Here is a 17,630-nt window from a genome sequence, read left to right as displayed (position 1 = left end):
TAAACCTCACTAGTTGAACACAGAACTATGTGAGAGCTGCTGAGAGCACACCTCCTCCAGGAGACCTTCCCAGACTGAGTCCCCTTTTTCCTCTCCTCCTCCCCATCCCCCCTGCCCTACCTCCTTCCCCTCCCCACAGCACCTGTATATATGTTTGTACAGATTTATTACTCTATTTATTTTACTTGTACATATTTACTGTTCTATTTATTTTGTTAATGATGTGCATCTAGTTTTATTTTTTATTTATTCTGGAGACTTGACACCTGTCCACATGTTTTGTTTTGTTGTCTGTCTCCCCCTTCTAGACTATGAGCCCGCTGTTGGGTAGGGACCGTCTCTATATGTTGCCAACTTGTACTTCCCAAGTGCTTAGTATAGTGCTCTGCACAGTAAGCGCTCAATAAATATGATTGAATGAATGAATGAATGGGAGATTGTAAAAGACAAATGAATGTCACCATAAACGGAAGCCAGGGCAGATTAGCAAGGAGGAATGCAAGGACATACTGGAAGCTAATAGAAATAAAAGCAACCATGTGAAAAAATATATGGGCCCAGAAAAATGCTCCCTTAACACATCTAGACAAAAGATAAAGGAAAATGTTAGCAGCAAAGAGAAAGTGGACAATAGATAAGACCCCCAAAAGCGAAGGTGCTGGTTTAATTTTTAACTTCTGTCTTTACCGAAGAAAACTGAACATGTCCCAGATTGGGATGTTGGGAAACTAACCCGAAACAAGAAGAGACCTGTTGAAATGCTAGTTAAACCAACCCAAAGAATTGAAAGCTGATTACTCGCATCCCAGGGTACTAAAAAAAATGGCCTGAGTCATTGCAGGCCCATTAGCTACGTTTTTGAGAGCAAGTGGAAGGTGAGGAAAAAGGTAAGGAAAATGCCTGACATTTGGGAAAACTCCATCTGAGTACCTCTATTTTAACACAAGAGAACCAGGATGACCCTTGAGACTACAGACTTTTTTTTAAAGAACACAAAGAAAATCTCCAAGTGGATTTGCAAACATTTGAAAAGGAACAAAGCTCTGGGCAGCAATGAACATTTCTTCATAAAGAACAAGAATCTTTCTCTGGCCAGGAGACGGGGGAAATTATATCTTCAGTCTCTGGCCTTGGATTCAGTACTGCCTAATTCACCCTTATACACATACTTCCTAGGAAAGCAAGTGAACAAGGGAGGTGAGATGGAGCTCAACATTTCCTCTCTCTTCAGAATATCTGCACGTCATTCTGATTGTTATTCATGTCCAAAGACTGATGCAAACTGTTCCTTGCTAGGTTTTACAAATCAATTCTGCTTAACACTTCTGTTAGACAAATCATATTTGTTTTTTTCCTATTTAAAGGTTGAGGAAATAGATCCTACGAGGTAAAATTTATTCCTGAAAGATCACGCAGACCATCATTGAGAGATAGAGGTTTGAAATTCTAAGCTCCATTACTGAGCTCTATTGAGCTGCTCTCATTCATTCAATCATATTTATTGAGTGCCTACTGTGTGCAGAACACTCTACTAAGTGCTTGGGAGAGTACAATACAACAAACAGATACATTCCCTGTCCACAGTGAGCTTACAATCAACGGGGGGGGGGGGGGGAATAGACATCAATACAAATAAATAAATCACAGAAATGTACATAAGTGCTCCAGGTTTCTTCCACCCTCGGACGCTTCTGCAGCAGGCCACTGTCATTCCTCAATTATTCGTACTCTAGCCTCATACAGAGCAAGGATGGCTTTGATTTCCCAGTTTCTACAACCTGCAGTTTTAGCCAGGGCTATTCAGAGACCGGGGAGAATGCAGGCCGGCAGAGAAAATGGCCAGGCATTCCCACGGGCTCTCGTCACAGAGGAGGGGAGCCCTTCATTGCTGGTCATGGCAGCCTAGCTTAAACGTGCTGGAAGCTAAGGCAAAAGGCTTCTGCAATCCTCAGGGATCACATGCTTTCAACTGGCAGGGTGCTTCAATCATCTTTACAACCTGGGCCTGCATGATGTTACCATTTCTCATGAATGAAGTGGTTCTCGCCGAAAACAGAAAACGAAAAAAGGCACAAAAAGAAGTGGGCTGCTGAGAGCCCCGTTTCAAAGATCTCTGTAATGGAGCTCTTTCCTTTGAAATCTTACTTACAAAAGACTAGTCTCTCCCTCAACTGCAGCAAGCATCAAGTAGCTTAAATTACTCTATTTATTTTACTTGTACATATCTATTCTATTTATTTTATTTTGTTAGTATGTTTGGTTTTGTTCTCGGTCTCCTCCTTTTCGACTGTGAGCCCACTGTTGGGTAGGGACTGTCTCTATATGTTGCCAACTTGTACTTCCCAAGGGCTTAGTACAGTGCTCTGCACACAGTAAGCACTCAATACGATTGATTGACTGATTGATTGATTAAATACTGCGCTGAGTGACTGATATTTAACATTGTATCCTGAACTAGGTGAACCATCAGAACACTGGGTCACAAACCCAAAGACTGCTTTCACATTCATTTAAAATGGGCTTCTTAGATAAAGGAGAAAGTCTTAAAAATAGAGCGGATTCCTCATTCTAGCTGTATGTCTAGTAAAATGAATTTACAGTAATGACTGCATTAACATGTTCAGCAGTTTTCAACTGACGATATCTGACAGTTGGTTATAGTGGTTCAAAAGGTCTAAACTATAGATTTGTGGAGACTCTTGATATACCCTGTTTTTTGATAAGTGCATTCAGTACTTGAAATGCAAGGATTCGCAAGCCTATAATAGCCAGTGACCTTAATTAGTTTGCAACAACTTGTGCTTAGTTCCCTATCATTTCCCAAGATGATGAAGCCATAGCCCCCACCTCCCGTTTTTCTTTACACTTTTAATAAGCCAACTTAATTTTCTACTGCTCGACTACTTTTCTGGCATACCTCGTTATTTTACAATTCCTTAAACAAAAAACAAGGGAGAAATACCTTACCTTGCTAATCTCCTACTACAACCCAATCCAAACACATCTCTTCTAATACCAACCTACTGTCTCTACCCTGATCTCGCCTATTCCACCACCAACCCCTTGCCCATCCCCTTCCTGGCGGGAATTCCCTCCCTCCTCCTTTCAGAGCTGACAGACCACTACTCTCCCCACCTTCAAAGCCCTCCTAAAATCACATCTCCTTCAAAAGGCCTTTGTTGACAAGCCCTCATTTTCCCTATGCACAACACCCTCTACATCACCAATGTGCTTGGATCTGTACCCCTCTAAGCACTTTCATTAATTCATTCAATCGTATTTATTGAGCGCTTACTGCGTGCAGAGCACTGTACTAAGCGCTTGGGAAGTACAAGCAGGCAACATATAGAGACGCTCCCTACCCAACAATGGGCTCACTGTCTAGAATTGGGAGACAGGCAACAGAACAAAACATGTGGACAGGTGTCAAGTCACCAGAAAAAACAGAAGTAAAGCTAGATGCACATCATTAATAAAATAAATAGAATAGTTGATAGTTGTCCCACTCTCCAACACTTAAGTACATTATCCCTACATACTGCAATTTGCTTTATATGTTATTTATTTTAATGCCTGTCTTCCCCTCTAGCTCCTTGTGTGCAGGGATCATGTCTACCAACTCAATTATGTTGTACTTTGGTATGATGTTCTGCACACAGTAAGGGCCCAGATAGACTGACTGGTTGAAAGTCATAGACGGCTGTTTAAAACGGCCAAATGAATATTACATCAGACCCTTCATGTCAGTAAATGTGATCTCTATTTTAATAGCTGGAGAAAAACCCCAAGGTTCAGTTAATAGCATTATACGCCTTCTGTCTACATATAAGAAAACATCCTCAAACACATTTTCTAATTTACAAGCTTGTGACAAGTCCAAGCTGCTGAGAAATTAGACTTAAAAGAATGTCTCAGAGTGATAGAAGACCACTATTAACACTATTATAATTGTATACCTCCTGCATCAAATCTGACATAACAGTTTAATATGTTTTGCTAAGAGAATGCCATTTTATGGCCTCCCACTGAAATCAAATCCAACCCAGACGTTTTCACTTTTCTGAAATAACTCACTGCAAAGCTCTAAAGCTGCCATCCTTTTTTCTTTCTTTTTTTTTTCCCCTCAAAAGATTGATCCCCTGGTATCCATTAATTCCACAAGAGCTTCATAATGGGTCAATGAGTCAGTGGTGAGCGCCTCTATTAGCTGTATTAATTTACACTATGTCACCTTAATGACATTTTGTCACTGCTACCTTTTCTGACAGCTCCATAGTTCTTCAGAAACTAATAAAACAACTTGGAAGAGCATTTGCAGAGATTGGTGCGAGAACCTTAGGTTCTTCAGATGTCAATCCTACTGCAAATAGCTCCGGGGTAAGAGGTGGGAGAGGGAGATCTGAAAGTTGGTCAAGGGGAGGTTGTTTCCAGGTGACTTATTTCCTGAAAAGTCTCTTTCCCAACTCTCATTCTTCTCCCAGCTTGTACTCATTACCACAGACATTAATAGAGAGAGACACAATAAAACAAACTACCTTATCCCAGTTTTCCTTTGCGTGTAACCAGGCTATTATAGCACACAATGTATTGATTCTGCGTTGTTCCAGACAGGTGAATGTCTCTCTCTGAAGAGGAACTCACCTCGCTGAGCAACGAGGAAAGAAATCCAGGGCATACACAAAGCAAGGCTGAGGGCCGGCAGGTTGGTAAAACCCTCTGCTGTCAATCGCAGGCTGTGATTAATTACATATGAGATATCTGCACTTTTGTTTTTATTCTAGCTGTATGAATACATATAGATTTTAAAAAGTCAACTTCATGACTGCAATACATTCCTGTGGGCAGTTGAATTAAAGATGCATTTCTTCTAAAAGTTAGTATAGCATCAGAAAAAGTTTAAATTGGGGTTTTAGAAACATTACAGGAATTTTAGGTGATTGCAGTGTTCCTTTCCAAACGAAAATTGGTAAATGTCAATGGTTTTAGTTTCTCTCCTCTCTCAAAGGTAGACCTAATACCTACTGACACTTTAATAATAATAATAGTAATAATAATAATATTAATAATGACATTTATTAAGCGCTTACTATGTGCAAAGCACTGTTCTAAGCACTGGGGAGGTTACAAAGTGATCAGGTTGTCCCATGGCGGGCTCACGGTCTTCATCCCTATTTTAAAGATGAGGTAACTGAGGCCCAGAGAAGTGAAGTGACTTGCCCAAAGTCACATAGGCTGACAAGTGGGGAGCCGGGATTTGAACCCATGACCTCTGACTCCAAAGCCCGTGCTCTTTCCACTGAGCCACGCTGCTTCTCTAAACTAAAATGATTAAGCCACTTTCCCATCACACTGGAGCTGAGTTTTGTTGATGCAACCTTTTCAGCAATCTGTCGCTCTTGCTACTGGGCTGCCCCAAATGCCAGAGGGATCGCCGCTTCCTGGACCTCAACTCAGCTTTGGAGAGGGCACTGCCCATCTTGCCCTTGCCCTCTCCAGCCTCCCTTCCCAACCTTAAAGGTTAAATAAAAATGGCTTCTAGTGTTCACACAGGGTGTATTTCTGTATTTCTCACCTCATTTCAGCCTATGGATCTATCTAATTTATTCACTGAAGACCAGCCAACAGGTAATATCACAGCCCTAGTTATGCTGGCTTCCTTATTAAATTTTCTCCAACTGTCTATACTGGGATCAGTACTGTCCACCTTCAGGCCTGGATTTTCGTTAACTATTCTTCCCCCAAACAAGAAGAGTATCCATTTTGGTCTCTACCCTTCCACCAGCATCCTCCCAGAGCCCATAGGCCCCATCACCATTGTCAGGGTCCTCAACACACTCCAGTACCACAATGCCTGCCGCAGATCCTGCACGTGCTCTCTTCCACGTCACTGATAAACTCCACCCCAACTCACCGTCCAGAACCCCCAGAGAAAAGCAGGCATGGCCTGGCAGCACCTCCACAAAACCTCAGAAAGGCTGTGGTGGCTGATCCACTGGTAGACCTCTGTGGTGGTGGAGGAACTTGAAATCGGGCTCCTTTAACCTCAGGACCTTACTGAGCTTGGTTTCTCGCCTTAATGTTGTCCCGGTGTTTTGTTTCATCTCTCCTTATGGGGCTATCACCAGTCCCCTTTCCCCCTTTTTGTTTTAGACTGTGAGTCCCCTGAGGGAGCAAGGACTGTGCCTAATTTCCACCTGCGAATTATTTCCTAGGCTCAGTATAGTGTTTTGCACACAGGTGCTTAATACTAGTTATACTATTATACTATATGCATATACCCTATGAACTCTAAACAGTATTTCTTAACTATTCTTGGGCAGGGATTGTGTCTACAAACTCTACTGTCGTGTACTTTCCTAAGTGCTTAGTACGGCGATTTGCCCACAGTAAGCATTCAATAAATCCCACTGACTGATCTACGGCTTTTGTTTCTTTTATATGGCTGTGTTTATGTACCAGTGCATTATTGCGTGCTCTAGGGCAAACATTTATGCCCAAGGGACAAGCCTCCTGCTGCTCAACCGGAGTTTCATTCTCCAACGTCAAACTGGATGCTGAAGCACTAAGTTCGCAAGAAGTTGACATTTGTGACTTTTCATGGGTTTTAGTTGACTTTCACCCCCTTTCCCCTGTTTCTTCCTTGTCTGGCTGCCCTTTGCTTCCCTCCTGGTCACCCTGGAGGACTCTACTCCACCCCTGCAACACCTTGGAAACGTCAGCTTCTCTCCCTGCTTCTCCCAAAGTCTCTCTGCCAGCAGCCTTCTGCCCTTGTTGCTACAGACTTGTGTCCACCAGCTATTGCTGAATTTATTTACAATTCCACTACATGACACATTTCCATGATTTTGCTCCATTTCTAAAGCACATCATTCCTTAGGATCACAGAGTTTAAGAAACCATCTAGCCCTAGCTTCCAAGCAGAATAACCTCGAACCATTCTGGCATAACTATTATCCATTGAGAGATCTCATGAAGGAGGTCCTGAATCTCCCTTCTTATCGAGTCTACCAACTCTGTTTTATTGGACTCTCCCAAGCGTTTACTACAGTGCACTGCACACAATAAGCGCTCAGTAAATACCATCGATTGATGGTCAATGTCTAAAGATTTTCCCTGCTAGAAAGCTCTTCCTTATGTCTTGAGGCAGCTTAGGCCCATCTCCTCTCTTCAATGGAATCAATCAACTGTATTTATTGAGCGCTTACTGTGTGCAGAGCACTGTACTAAGCGCTTGGAACTGAATTGAGCGAACTAAGCAAATGGAACTGAAGAACAGCTGGTCAGCATCACCCACATCAAATCCTTCACTTATTTAAAGGTAAATCTGAAGATGTCCCTCAGTCCACTTCCCCAAATGGGGAAATAGCAAGCTTTCTAATTTTCCTTGGCATTCCGATTTCACAGGCCTATAGTAACTTTGGTTGCTCTCCATTATCTCCCATTTCCCCAAATTCCGCCTAAAACTTTTGGTGCTCCAAGATGGGCCCCACACTGCAGGAAGAAGCTGGAAGGGCTGAAAGCGGTGGGAATAATAATAATAATAATAATGGTATTTGTTAAGTGTTTTCTATGTGCAAAGCACTAATCTAAGCTCTGGGGAGGTTACAAGGTGATCAGGTTGTCCCACGGGGGGCTCACAGTTTTAATCCCTATTTTACAGATGAGGTAACTGAGGCACAGAGAAGCTAAGTGACTTGCCCAAAGTCACACAGCTGACAGTTGGCAGAGCTGGGATTTGAACCCATGACCTTTGACTCCAAAGCCCATGCTCTTTCCACTGAGCCACAATCCACCGAGCCACAAAGATTCACAGTTCCCAAATGCTTCACACTTAAATGGTGATGTAACTAACACTGCATTTCCATCAAAGTTATTAATTGCCCATTGTGACCACAAGATTTTATTCTGACCTAATTAGGTAGGTCAGGTTACCTCATCTCATATCTGTTAGTCTCTTAGATTTGTTTCTCACCTCTTCTCCCATTGTTACATTTTAGCAATCAGGCATATCTTCCAAATTATTTAAATGGTAGTTGCTAGAGATTGTGAATCTTATACAATGGTAATGTTGCACTGACTCAAGAATTGCATTCAAAATTCAGAGTTTTAAAGCAAAACATGTTTTTGCTCACATATGTATTAAAAAAAGGTATCATGGTATTTCATAAACTAATGGCTCATAAAACAAACAAATTTCACTGTGTGCTCTGAATTAACATAGTACGAATTTCATGTAATCTTGCACTGCATTTGGGATAGATTTAGGTAAGTGACACACTGATATTAATGATTCAGAGAGGCTGAAGATAATGAAATGACCATTGCTGGTAAACAACCTACAATTCCCAAAATATTTACTTAAAATCCCTTATACTGTTTTATACGGTTCTGAGTAAAAGTACCGCTGAATGGAAAACCATTTTATGTTTGGTAGGCGGTAGCAAGGTTACTAATTGGTATATTTAAAACATGCATAAAGGAGAGAGCCAAAGCTCACTCGACATGTTATTGTTAAAATTAAATCTTCTGGAATTTTCCACTTCACAATTCCCAAGTCAGTTCCAAATGTGTTGCTAAAAGCACCAAGAATGGAATCTCTGCCCGAGAGTACATCTGGGGCAAAACAGTTATAACGAAGTTTTTTTTTTCTTTTAATTGCACTCGAGAGAAAATGTTTCCTTATCATATTTAGGCCATTTATTGGTGAGGCATTAGAGTAAATGAAAAAAAAAAGCTAGCTTTTAGCATTTCAAATGCCTACTGCGTACTGGAATTAGTGTTAACTTTTCCCACATGCATACTGTATTCCCTACTGTGTACATCACTGCTTTTACATAAGCTTCTACCGAGCCCAATAAAACCTACAATTCCCTTAAAGTCTGCTTGCTTTTACCAGACACCTCCCATTTCCTTGTGGAGATGAGATCCAACCCTTGGAAAGCCAACTGAGTGCTGAGGGCCCTCTAGGCTGTAAACTCATTGTGGGCAGGGAATGTGCCTGTTTATTGTAATACTGTACTTTCCCAAGCACTTAGTAATGTGCTCTGCACGCAGTAAATGTTCAATAAATGCGACTGAATGAAAAGGGCAGTGCTCTCTCTTGGCAAGATATGTGCCACCAAGGCAGGCACAAAGGTGGAAAGCATATCCGAAATGGTACTTTGACTTTCAATTCAATATCTCTGTTGGGTTTCCGCAAATAAAATTTCAATATTTCATAATATGAAAGGGAAAAAAAAAAGACTTAAAATAGGAAAGTACACCAACCCACAAAGTGAAAACTGGTACCTTAACTCTGATCACTTAGGCTTATTACTGGAGAAAATGATACAAGGGAAAGATCCTATTGTTTGGAATACTGAAAAAAATTTTTCCCCTGACAAGATGCCATGTAAATGTACAATAAACCTTTGTATTTAGCAATTGTTAAATAATAAGAACAGTTAAATTACCCTGCTCTCAGGCTGTTTTTGAATATTGGGTGAATGTTGGTTTAATCTAATGTGTATTGTTGCATAATATCCCCGGGCATAGTGAAGTAAAAGCTAAAGCTGTACAGAAAAGCCCACATTTTAAATGGGCCTTGTCATTAATGCTTTATTAATTGCCCCAGGCTATGCAAACCCAGAGCTGGCCAAGCTATAACAATATGACACTTTAAGGTCAAATCCAATTCCTGCTGTGTTTCACAGAATGGGCCAAATATTGAATTAACAGCAGGAAAGAGCAATTTATTGGGCTTTTCTCCCTCTCCTGATTATTTGAGCTAAATTAGATCAGATTTTTTTAAGGAACAAAAAACCTTAACCATGGAATATAAAACAACCTTTAATCACTTTCTATGTTCACTGTTCCTTTTTCTAGCACTTACTTTCTATTTCAACAATGTGAAATATCTTCAAAAAAATATTACGCTGAGAGTGACCTGCAAAATGTCCTTTGTTCCTATTTTTAAAAAGAAAAAAAATCCCAAACTAATAAGATAAAATTCCACATCAACACTGTAAAACATTGAAAACATTCTCTGAGTTATTTTGGCATGATTCTTACCTTTACATCTGAAGTGTCTCTTTGGCTAGTCCTCCAAGATCTGGCAACTGATGAGAAGGTTCGATCGGGGTGGTCAAATTTTCCATCATTTGCATTGAGAAAGAATGTTGTAAAGGGCTCCTACAATTAAAAATGAGGAATGATTGATAATGTTACCTATTATAGTGCATATCAGTGGAAAGGAGTATCTATCATGTCATACTGATTAATCATTTGGCATTTATAAGAATGAACAACGCTGACAGATTCATAGCTATCCTGAAATAAACACCAGAATCATTCATTCAATCGTATTTATTGACCGCTCACTGTGTGCAGAGCACTGTACTGAGCGCTTAGAATCCTGACTCTTTCATTGTATTCATTGTTGGTTATGCATTTGGAGTCTTAAAATCTGATTTCAGTTGTCAAAAGAAAAGGTGGTGTTAGACCATAAAATTTGTCACTGTATTGCACTAACCAAATAAAAAATGTTATATTCAGAAATGCTTAGACCTGAAAGACCACCAACATTCAGCCCGCTACCAATCGTATTTATTGAGCACTTACTGTGTGCAGAGCACTGTACTAAGCGCTTGGGAAGTACAAGTAGGCAACATATAGAGACAGTCCCTACCCAACAGTGGGCTCACAGTCTAAAAGGGACACCAAAGTAAGGTAGAAGAACCAGGAAGAAAGTCAACCAGGAGAGCAGCAGGGGTAGATGACAAAGAGAGTGAGAACGATAAAGTGGTATTGGGGAGCCTGGCTTCCCCTTAGTTTAACAGAGCTTCTCATGGCTTGGTCTCTCATTAGACCTCCTTTAACTCTAACGGACAGGTTCTCTGCGGCCACCTTACTCACTCGGCCCCACGAGTCCAAACTGTATTTTCCCCACCTAAGGGCTAACTTTCCACCCTGTCACTGACTCCCATGACTTAGAGGGCTCTTAAATTTAAGTGGGAATTTCAGTTGTATCTCATACAGGTCTAACTTTGCTTGGGAGTCAGAGGTTGTGGGTTCTAATCCTGGATCCGCCACTTGTCAGCTGTGTGACTCTGGGCAAGTCACTTCACTTCTCTGTGCCTCAGTTACCTCATCTGTTAAATGGGGGTGAAGACTGTGAGCCCCACCTGGGACAACCTGATAACCTTGAATCTCCCCCAGCGCTCTGAACAGTGCTCGACACATAGTAAGTGCTTAACAAATACCATCATCATCATTATTATACTGCCACTGAACCCCATCTCTTCAATTAATCCATCATATTTGTTGAGCACCGACTGTGTTCAGCGCACTATACTAAGCATTTGGGAGAGTACACGGTAACAGAGTTGTACGTTCTCTGCTCACAAAGACCTTACAGTCTAGAAGGGGAGACAGACATTAAAATAAATTACAGACAGGTACCTGAGGGTGGGGTGAATCAAGGGTGCATATGATTTTAATAAGGCTTTGAATGGGGGGAGAGTGGTGACCCCTTAGCCATCACCAATAAGGGTTAAGTGGGGCTGGGGTTAAAACTGATCTAGATTTGATTCTTAAATTTTGAGTCTTAAAATCTGATTCCAGCTGTCAAAAGAAAAGGTGTTGTTAGACCATAAAATATGTCACTGAAGGCTATCACACTAACCAAATAAAAAAAGGCTCCTGGACGCTGATGCTTGGACATATTGATCTGGAAAAGTCTTTAACTCAACAGTCTACAAGGATCATCAGAAGTCCTAGACAGTCATCCTGGTAGTCTGATAAACAGATGATTGAGTTGTAGATTTATGTAAAAATACAGGCAGATGACTGTGAAGGTCTTTGCGGATTCACACCATCATACATACTACATGACATCTTTAAAACTGAGATATTCCCTAACTGTACAAGTTAAGCTGTTTTCCTAATAGTATACTTGTTTCACCACTTCCCTTGCAGTCATCATCAAAAGCAGCAGGCTTTTGATGATCTAGGTAAGAAGGTCTAGGTAAAGTTCTAATTTGGACTTTACGCAAAATGATACGCTTTTCTTGAGAAAAATTAATCATATTTATTGAGTGCTTTCTGCATGCAGAGCAGTATACTAAGCACTTGGGAGAGAACAATATAACAGAGTTGGTAGACACATTCCCTGCCCACAACAAGCTTAAAGTCAAAAGGGGGAGACAGATGTTATTATAAACAAATTATGGATGCTCTACTACAGTACTTAACATCCCCTCATCAATAACTACATATCCTGATCTTAACATTTACCCTAAATGACCTTATAATAGACGGACCTTGTAGGTAAGAGAGAGACTACAACAGAATCTTAATTCAAATCTTTGAGCCTCATTAACAAACTCACAGTGACATGGAATTTAATGCATTTTCTACTTCATAAACTCTTTGGGTTTGGGAGTTGAGTAATCACAATTCCTTGCATCATTAGGTTAAACACTGTGCAAGCTATTAAGCAACAGGATTCCTATTCCTAACAGTAATGCTTGAGATGTGCAGCGTTGTTTTCCCTTCAGTATAAAATTGCCTCCATTAGAGCAATTACTTAGAAGGGTCTAAATGTAAGGCGATATGCGGATGGGAAGTTTGATGAAACACTAGTGTGACAGCAGTAACGAAGGGTCTCTAACTTGGAAGACTTAGCAAATCATTTTCTACCCTTTCAAAAATAAAATCTATCAATCCATGGCATGCGTTCTGAAATATTATTTTATTCTTCCTCTATCCCCCATTCTTTGTCTACCTCCAACGCTTTGTGCTCTCAAGTCTCTGCCTCAAGTTTGCTCACCCCTTCCAAGCTCAGAATTTAAAGTTGGGACCTCCAGGATTGGCCATTTTCAGAGTTAACCCCCATTGAGACTTCCCCTCCCTACTGCTCTTAAGGAAGTGGCTGCCTTACTTTATTATCATGTAAAAATTTCCTTGAAATCATATATTTTAGACAATGGAAAGGACCTATTGGACATAGGCTTAAAAATTAAATAGTAGTTTTCACATCAGCAAATGTTAAAAAGATTTTGCCCTACTAACCATATTGCAATTTGAAAAATCTTTGAACTGACTGGACTTGTGCCTGTTTGCCCTGATTTACCTGCCCTGTCACCTCATCATCTAATTCCCAAAAATGTACTTCAAATCATTCTTTAAAAGGAAGACATTTAATTTGAAGGCAGTTCTAGACTACCTTATTAGAGGATAGAGATCGTTCGACATCAGAGGCAACTAAAAATTAAGAGCTAGATGAGAGCTATGTAATTACAATAGATTATGTAAAAAAAAATCCAAGATTCCATGGTTTAAAATAATAAAATGCCTAAGACAAATACACAAAGGCAAAGAAAACTCTAAGTCCTGGATTAAACCTATAATATTTAAGCACTACAGAATGTATCATTATGCGCTCTCCCACTACGCTCCCTTGTGTCTGCATATCAGAGTTTTAATCCTTAACTGGATTTCCTAGCTCCCTCAGACTCAGCTCAGACCCGAATGGCCTTTTAATATCATTTCTGCATGGAATTCGCCTTAACCCAATACATATATTCATTCCCCTGTTTGCAGTCACTTGAAATGGCACCAGCTTCTGTGCTGGGACTTTCCTACTGGGGAGTCGGATATTTTCCAGGCAGACCTGGCCCAGTTTGGCTCTTTTTGCCAGACTGGCCACCAGACAATGGACAATACGGCTTGAGTGGCAGCAGAGCTTGTTGCCAGTTGAGCTGGCGGCCTCTGTTCTGAAGATGTATTTAAGAGGAAGGGGGAACTTCGCCTCACCCTGAACACACTGCATCCACTCACGGGGCACTGCCACACAGACAAGCACAAATTATATTACATCAAGCGCAACCCACGCTGAGGATGCCCCTTGGGTTAGGAAGATGGCCTCTGTGGAGAAGACCAGGTGCCTGCTGGGGAGATAACAGCACAACCCAGTGCTTCCTCTTCTGGATAGCTCTGGCATCCCACTGCATTTAGGTGAGGATAATAATGGCATTTGTTAAGCACTTACTACGTGTTGGGCACTGCACTAAGCGCTGGGGTAGATATAAGATAATCGAGTCGGACACAGTCCGTGTCCCACAAAGGGCTCACAGTCTTAATCCCCATTTTAGAGGTGAGGTAACTGAAGCACAGAAAAGTTACATGACTTACCCAAGGCCACACAGCAGACAAGTGGTGGAGCTGGGATTAATAATAATAATAACAGTGGTATTCGTTCAGCGCTTACTATGTGCCGGGCATTGTAGTAAGCGCTGGGGTGGGGACAAGTAAGTTGGGTTGGACACAGTCCCTGAGCCACATGGGGCTTACAGTCTTAATCCCCATTTTACAGATGAGGGAACTGAGGCCCAGAGAAGTAAAGTGACTTGCCCAACATCGCACAGCAGACAAGTGGTGGATCCAGGATTAGAACCCATGACCTTCTGACTCCAGGCCGATGCTCTATGCAATACACCATGCTGCTTCTCCCTAGAACCCAGGTCCTCTAACTCTCAAGCCCAAGCTCTTTACAGTAGGCTATGCTGCTTTGCTAAATGGTAATGCCAAGGATGGATGCTTCAGAAAGTTCTCCCAGCCCTGGTGCAGTCAGGCTGCTGAGCCTATGAAGCCACCTCTAAACTATAAGCTCGTTGTGGACAGGGAATGTGTCTGTTGTATTGCTATACTGTACTCTCCTAAGCGCTTAGTACAGCGCTCTGCACCCAGTAAGAGCTCAATAAATATGACTGACTGACTGACAGGAAGCTCCAGAGCTCACTGCCACTCTGGCCTAACTTTATGACTTTTACAATGTCTGTTTGTCAAAGGATGATTGTTCTTTAAGGTGACAGGCTTGAGCTGGAGCTGCTGGACACATACCCCATAGTGTAACTCTACCCTCGAACCAGCCTAGGGCAGTTTATTTTGATTTTGGAATGTGTGAGAAAGCTAAGCGTGTTAGCCTTCAAGGTTTTGGGTCGATTTCATTTTTAGAGTGCTAATTTGGCTATCCTGAAGCCCGATCCATGGTCCAAGGTCTAGAAAACGGGCCTGATCCAAGACAGTAGTCCAACCTCATTCATTCTGACGCATTCTTTTTCATCGTTACACAACTTTGGAAACCAGGTACCTGATTTTGTTCAAATCCGTTCTGCGACCTGTGGTATTCATAGCTCTTTGGCTCAACTTTATCCTCTCTGTGAGAATTCCTTTTAAAGCCAGCCATTCAACTGTATTTGCTGATCATCTATTACCTGCAGCACTCTGTACTAGTTGGGAGAATACAACCAAAGAGACTTGGTTCCTGCCCTTAAGGAGCTTGAATTCTTATGGGTGTAGGGCAATGAGTCTAGCCTGACTACAAATGATCAAGACATTCAGTTAATCAAAATGCAGGTATGCTTTAACCCAAAACTGTCAAACTGTTAAAGAAAGGATTTTTTTTAAATATGTGATTTTAATATTCGACCTATCTCTGCTACCTACCATCATAAATTATGATGCTTCCTATCATCATTATAGCATCATAAGTCATGGGCAGCCTCAGAATGCATGGTATTGGGTCACATTTACTTTGGGGTATATGTTTCTCATAACACAAATCCATTACTTGTTTACAAAATGTGAATCTTCACACGCAGTGGAAGACTGTAATAAACATTGGCACCTCTCCATGGGTAACGAGACAAACTGCAGCTTAAACATAAATCAAGATAACATGCTGGGGCACTGAAACTGAGAACAGGATTCTTTTTCTCATTATTTCAATGTTCCTCACAATGTCTATCATACAGGGTAATGAAATTCACTAAAGTGTGTTCAGAAGGCTGGTGGGAGTTGTACACATGAATCAGATTCATTAGCCAGCTCTTTCTCCACAAACGATAATGAGGTCAGTCTGGGATTGACTGGTAGATTTAAAAATTATTGAGTAGCTAGTCCAATTACTTTTAATTTTTTTTTTTTTAAAGGAAAGAATAGCCAAGAGCCATCTAAAGTGTGGGCTGATCTGGGAGCTCTCCAATTGCAAGAAGGAATATTGGACATAAGCTTTCCCTTTCCTTTCCTTAGCAGGCAGTGCTGCTGTCAAGATTGCTGCTACTTTTCCTCCCAGGGGTGAGAATGCATTTAAATCCCCAAGTTAAAGGGCCCCAGGGCCTCTAATCATGTCATTAATCAATAACATATAAAATTGCCTGAAACCTGGGACAGAGTCACAGATTTTTTTGGCTTTCCTGCCTGAACTGTTGCTTTCCATCACTCCATTTTCCTCATTCTTCCTCAAATCATTATCCAATGTTTCTCTCCTCTCCTGCTTTTTTCTCTTCTCTCTCCCTTTATTTGATTGTCTCAGTCTTCTATTTCTCCTTCTTCGCCCTTCCCCATCCCTAGCCCTTCTCCTCCAGCTCAATCAATGCAGAATTCTTGATTTCTGTATGCTACAATCACAGCTTCTGAAATGGAAAGCTATTACTTGAAATTTGTGAGACTTTGCAAATCATTAGTGACTTAAAGGAACAGCAGAAAATTAGGAAATAGTCAGGGAGGTTTTCAGAGCCAGAACAGTTGGTTAAATATTTCATTTTACCCCAAAGCACATAAAAGCCATCATAAATTATTTGATGTTACTTTCTGAATTACGTGACTGAACATTTTATTTGCATTTAGCCCACAAGTTTATTAATTAAAAGGGATATTTGTTTTATAGTCGAAATTTATTAGGATTTTTCATAAATTATGAATAATTTCACTTGGATTACGAGGCAATCATTCTATTTTAGCCTCTGAATAGTCTCACTTTATAAATGTATTGTGAGCTCACTTAAATGTTTCCATCTTCCAAATATGCCCCTCTAAATATATTCTTTCAACTAATCCTTTATTCTTTGAGGCTATGGGGGAAAATCTTTGTCACTGGGTGAGAGAGGGTGGCCTTGAATCTCTTCATATGATGGGTTTGATTCCTCCCCGCTCCCCCCACCGCCCCCCCCACAACACAATATAGATTTTAAAAATTCTCTCAAACCTTCAACTTCCTCTTTCCTAGCCTCTTAGTCCCGGATCAAAATAAGCATAGTCTCAAGCATTGTTAATGTCTAGAACACAAAAGCACGTTTTGCAGGTTTTGGGGGGCCTTCTAAGCAGCTAGGGTAGAATTTTTGTAAATTCCCTCCTCCATATGAGCAGTATTTGAGGGCATGCCATATCCAGAACACTGTACAAGACGTTCAAAGATCATACAAAAAAACCAAAAGATGAGACCCCTAACCTCGAGGAGCTCACAATTTAATAGGAGGAGGCAGTAGACATAAATTGACAAATGTACCACAGTTTAAAGAGAGAGAAAACAAAAATTATAGACATAAATGAATATATAAACTAATAGCTAATGCAACAGTGAAAAGGTGATTAATGCGATACTATGATCCAGAAGATAGGGACGATTAACTGGGGATGTCTCCAGGAGGTGGTTAACATTTTAATAGAGCTCAGAAGGGAGGGAGTCGTGTGGGTTGGTGAAATAATGGGAGAAAGCCTTTCTAGACAGGCAGGAAAGGTGTGGGCAATGGGCTAGAGGCTGGAGTGTAGAGAACAGGGCCGATTAGTTACAAGGTTTGCTTGAGGGGACA

At 41.0% G+C, this 17,630-nt stretch overlaps 1 protein-coding gene across 7 annotated transcripts in view; it reads right to left on the bottom strand.

Annotated features, from left to right (window-relative positions):
* The window catches only part of NBEA (neurobeachin), a 448,073-nt gene that overhangs the window by 42,278 nt on the left and 388,165 nt on the right, over positions 1-17,630 (bottom strand). For all 7 annotated transcript variants that reach the window (XM_038761708.1, XM_038761703.1, XM_038761704.1 and 4 more), the window contains one exon: positions 10,051-10,170. In XM_038761708.1, the coding sequence (XP_038617636.1) occupies positions 10,051-10,170 (120 nt within the window). The remainder of the gene's footprint in view (positions 1-10,050; positions 10,171-17,630) is intronic.

This window comes from Tachyglossus aculeatus, chromosome 20 (genome assembly GCF_015852505.1).
Source record: "Tachyglossus aculeatus isolate mTacAcu1 chromosome 20, mTacAcu1.pri, whole genome shotgun sequence".
Taxonomy (NCBI): Eukaryota; Metazoa; Chordata; class Mammalia; order Monotremata; family Tachyglossidae; genus Tachyglossus; species Tachyglossus aculeatus.
The sequence above is the reverse complement of the archived record's forward strand: the minus strand, read 5'-3'. Positions and strand labels throughout refer to the sequence as shown.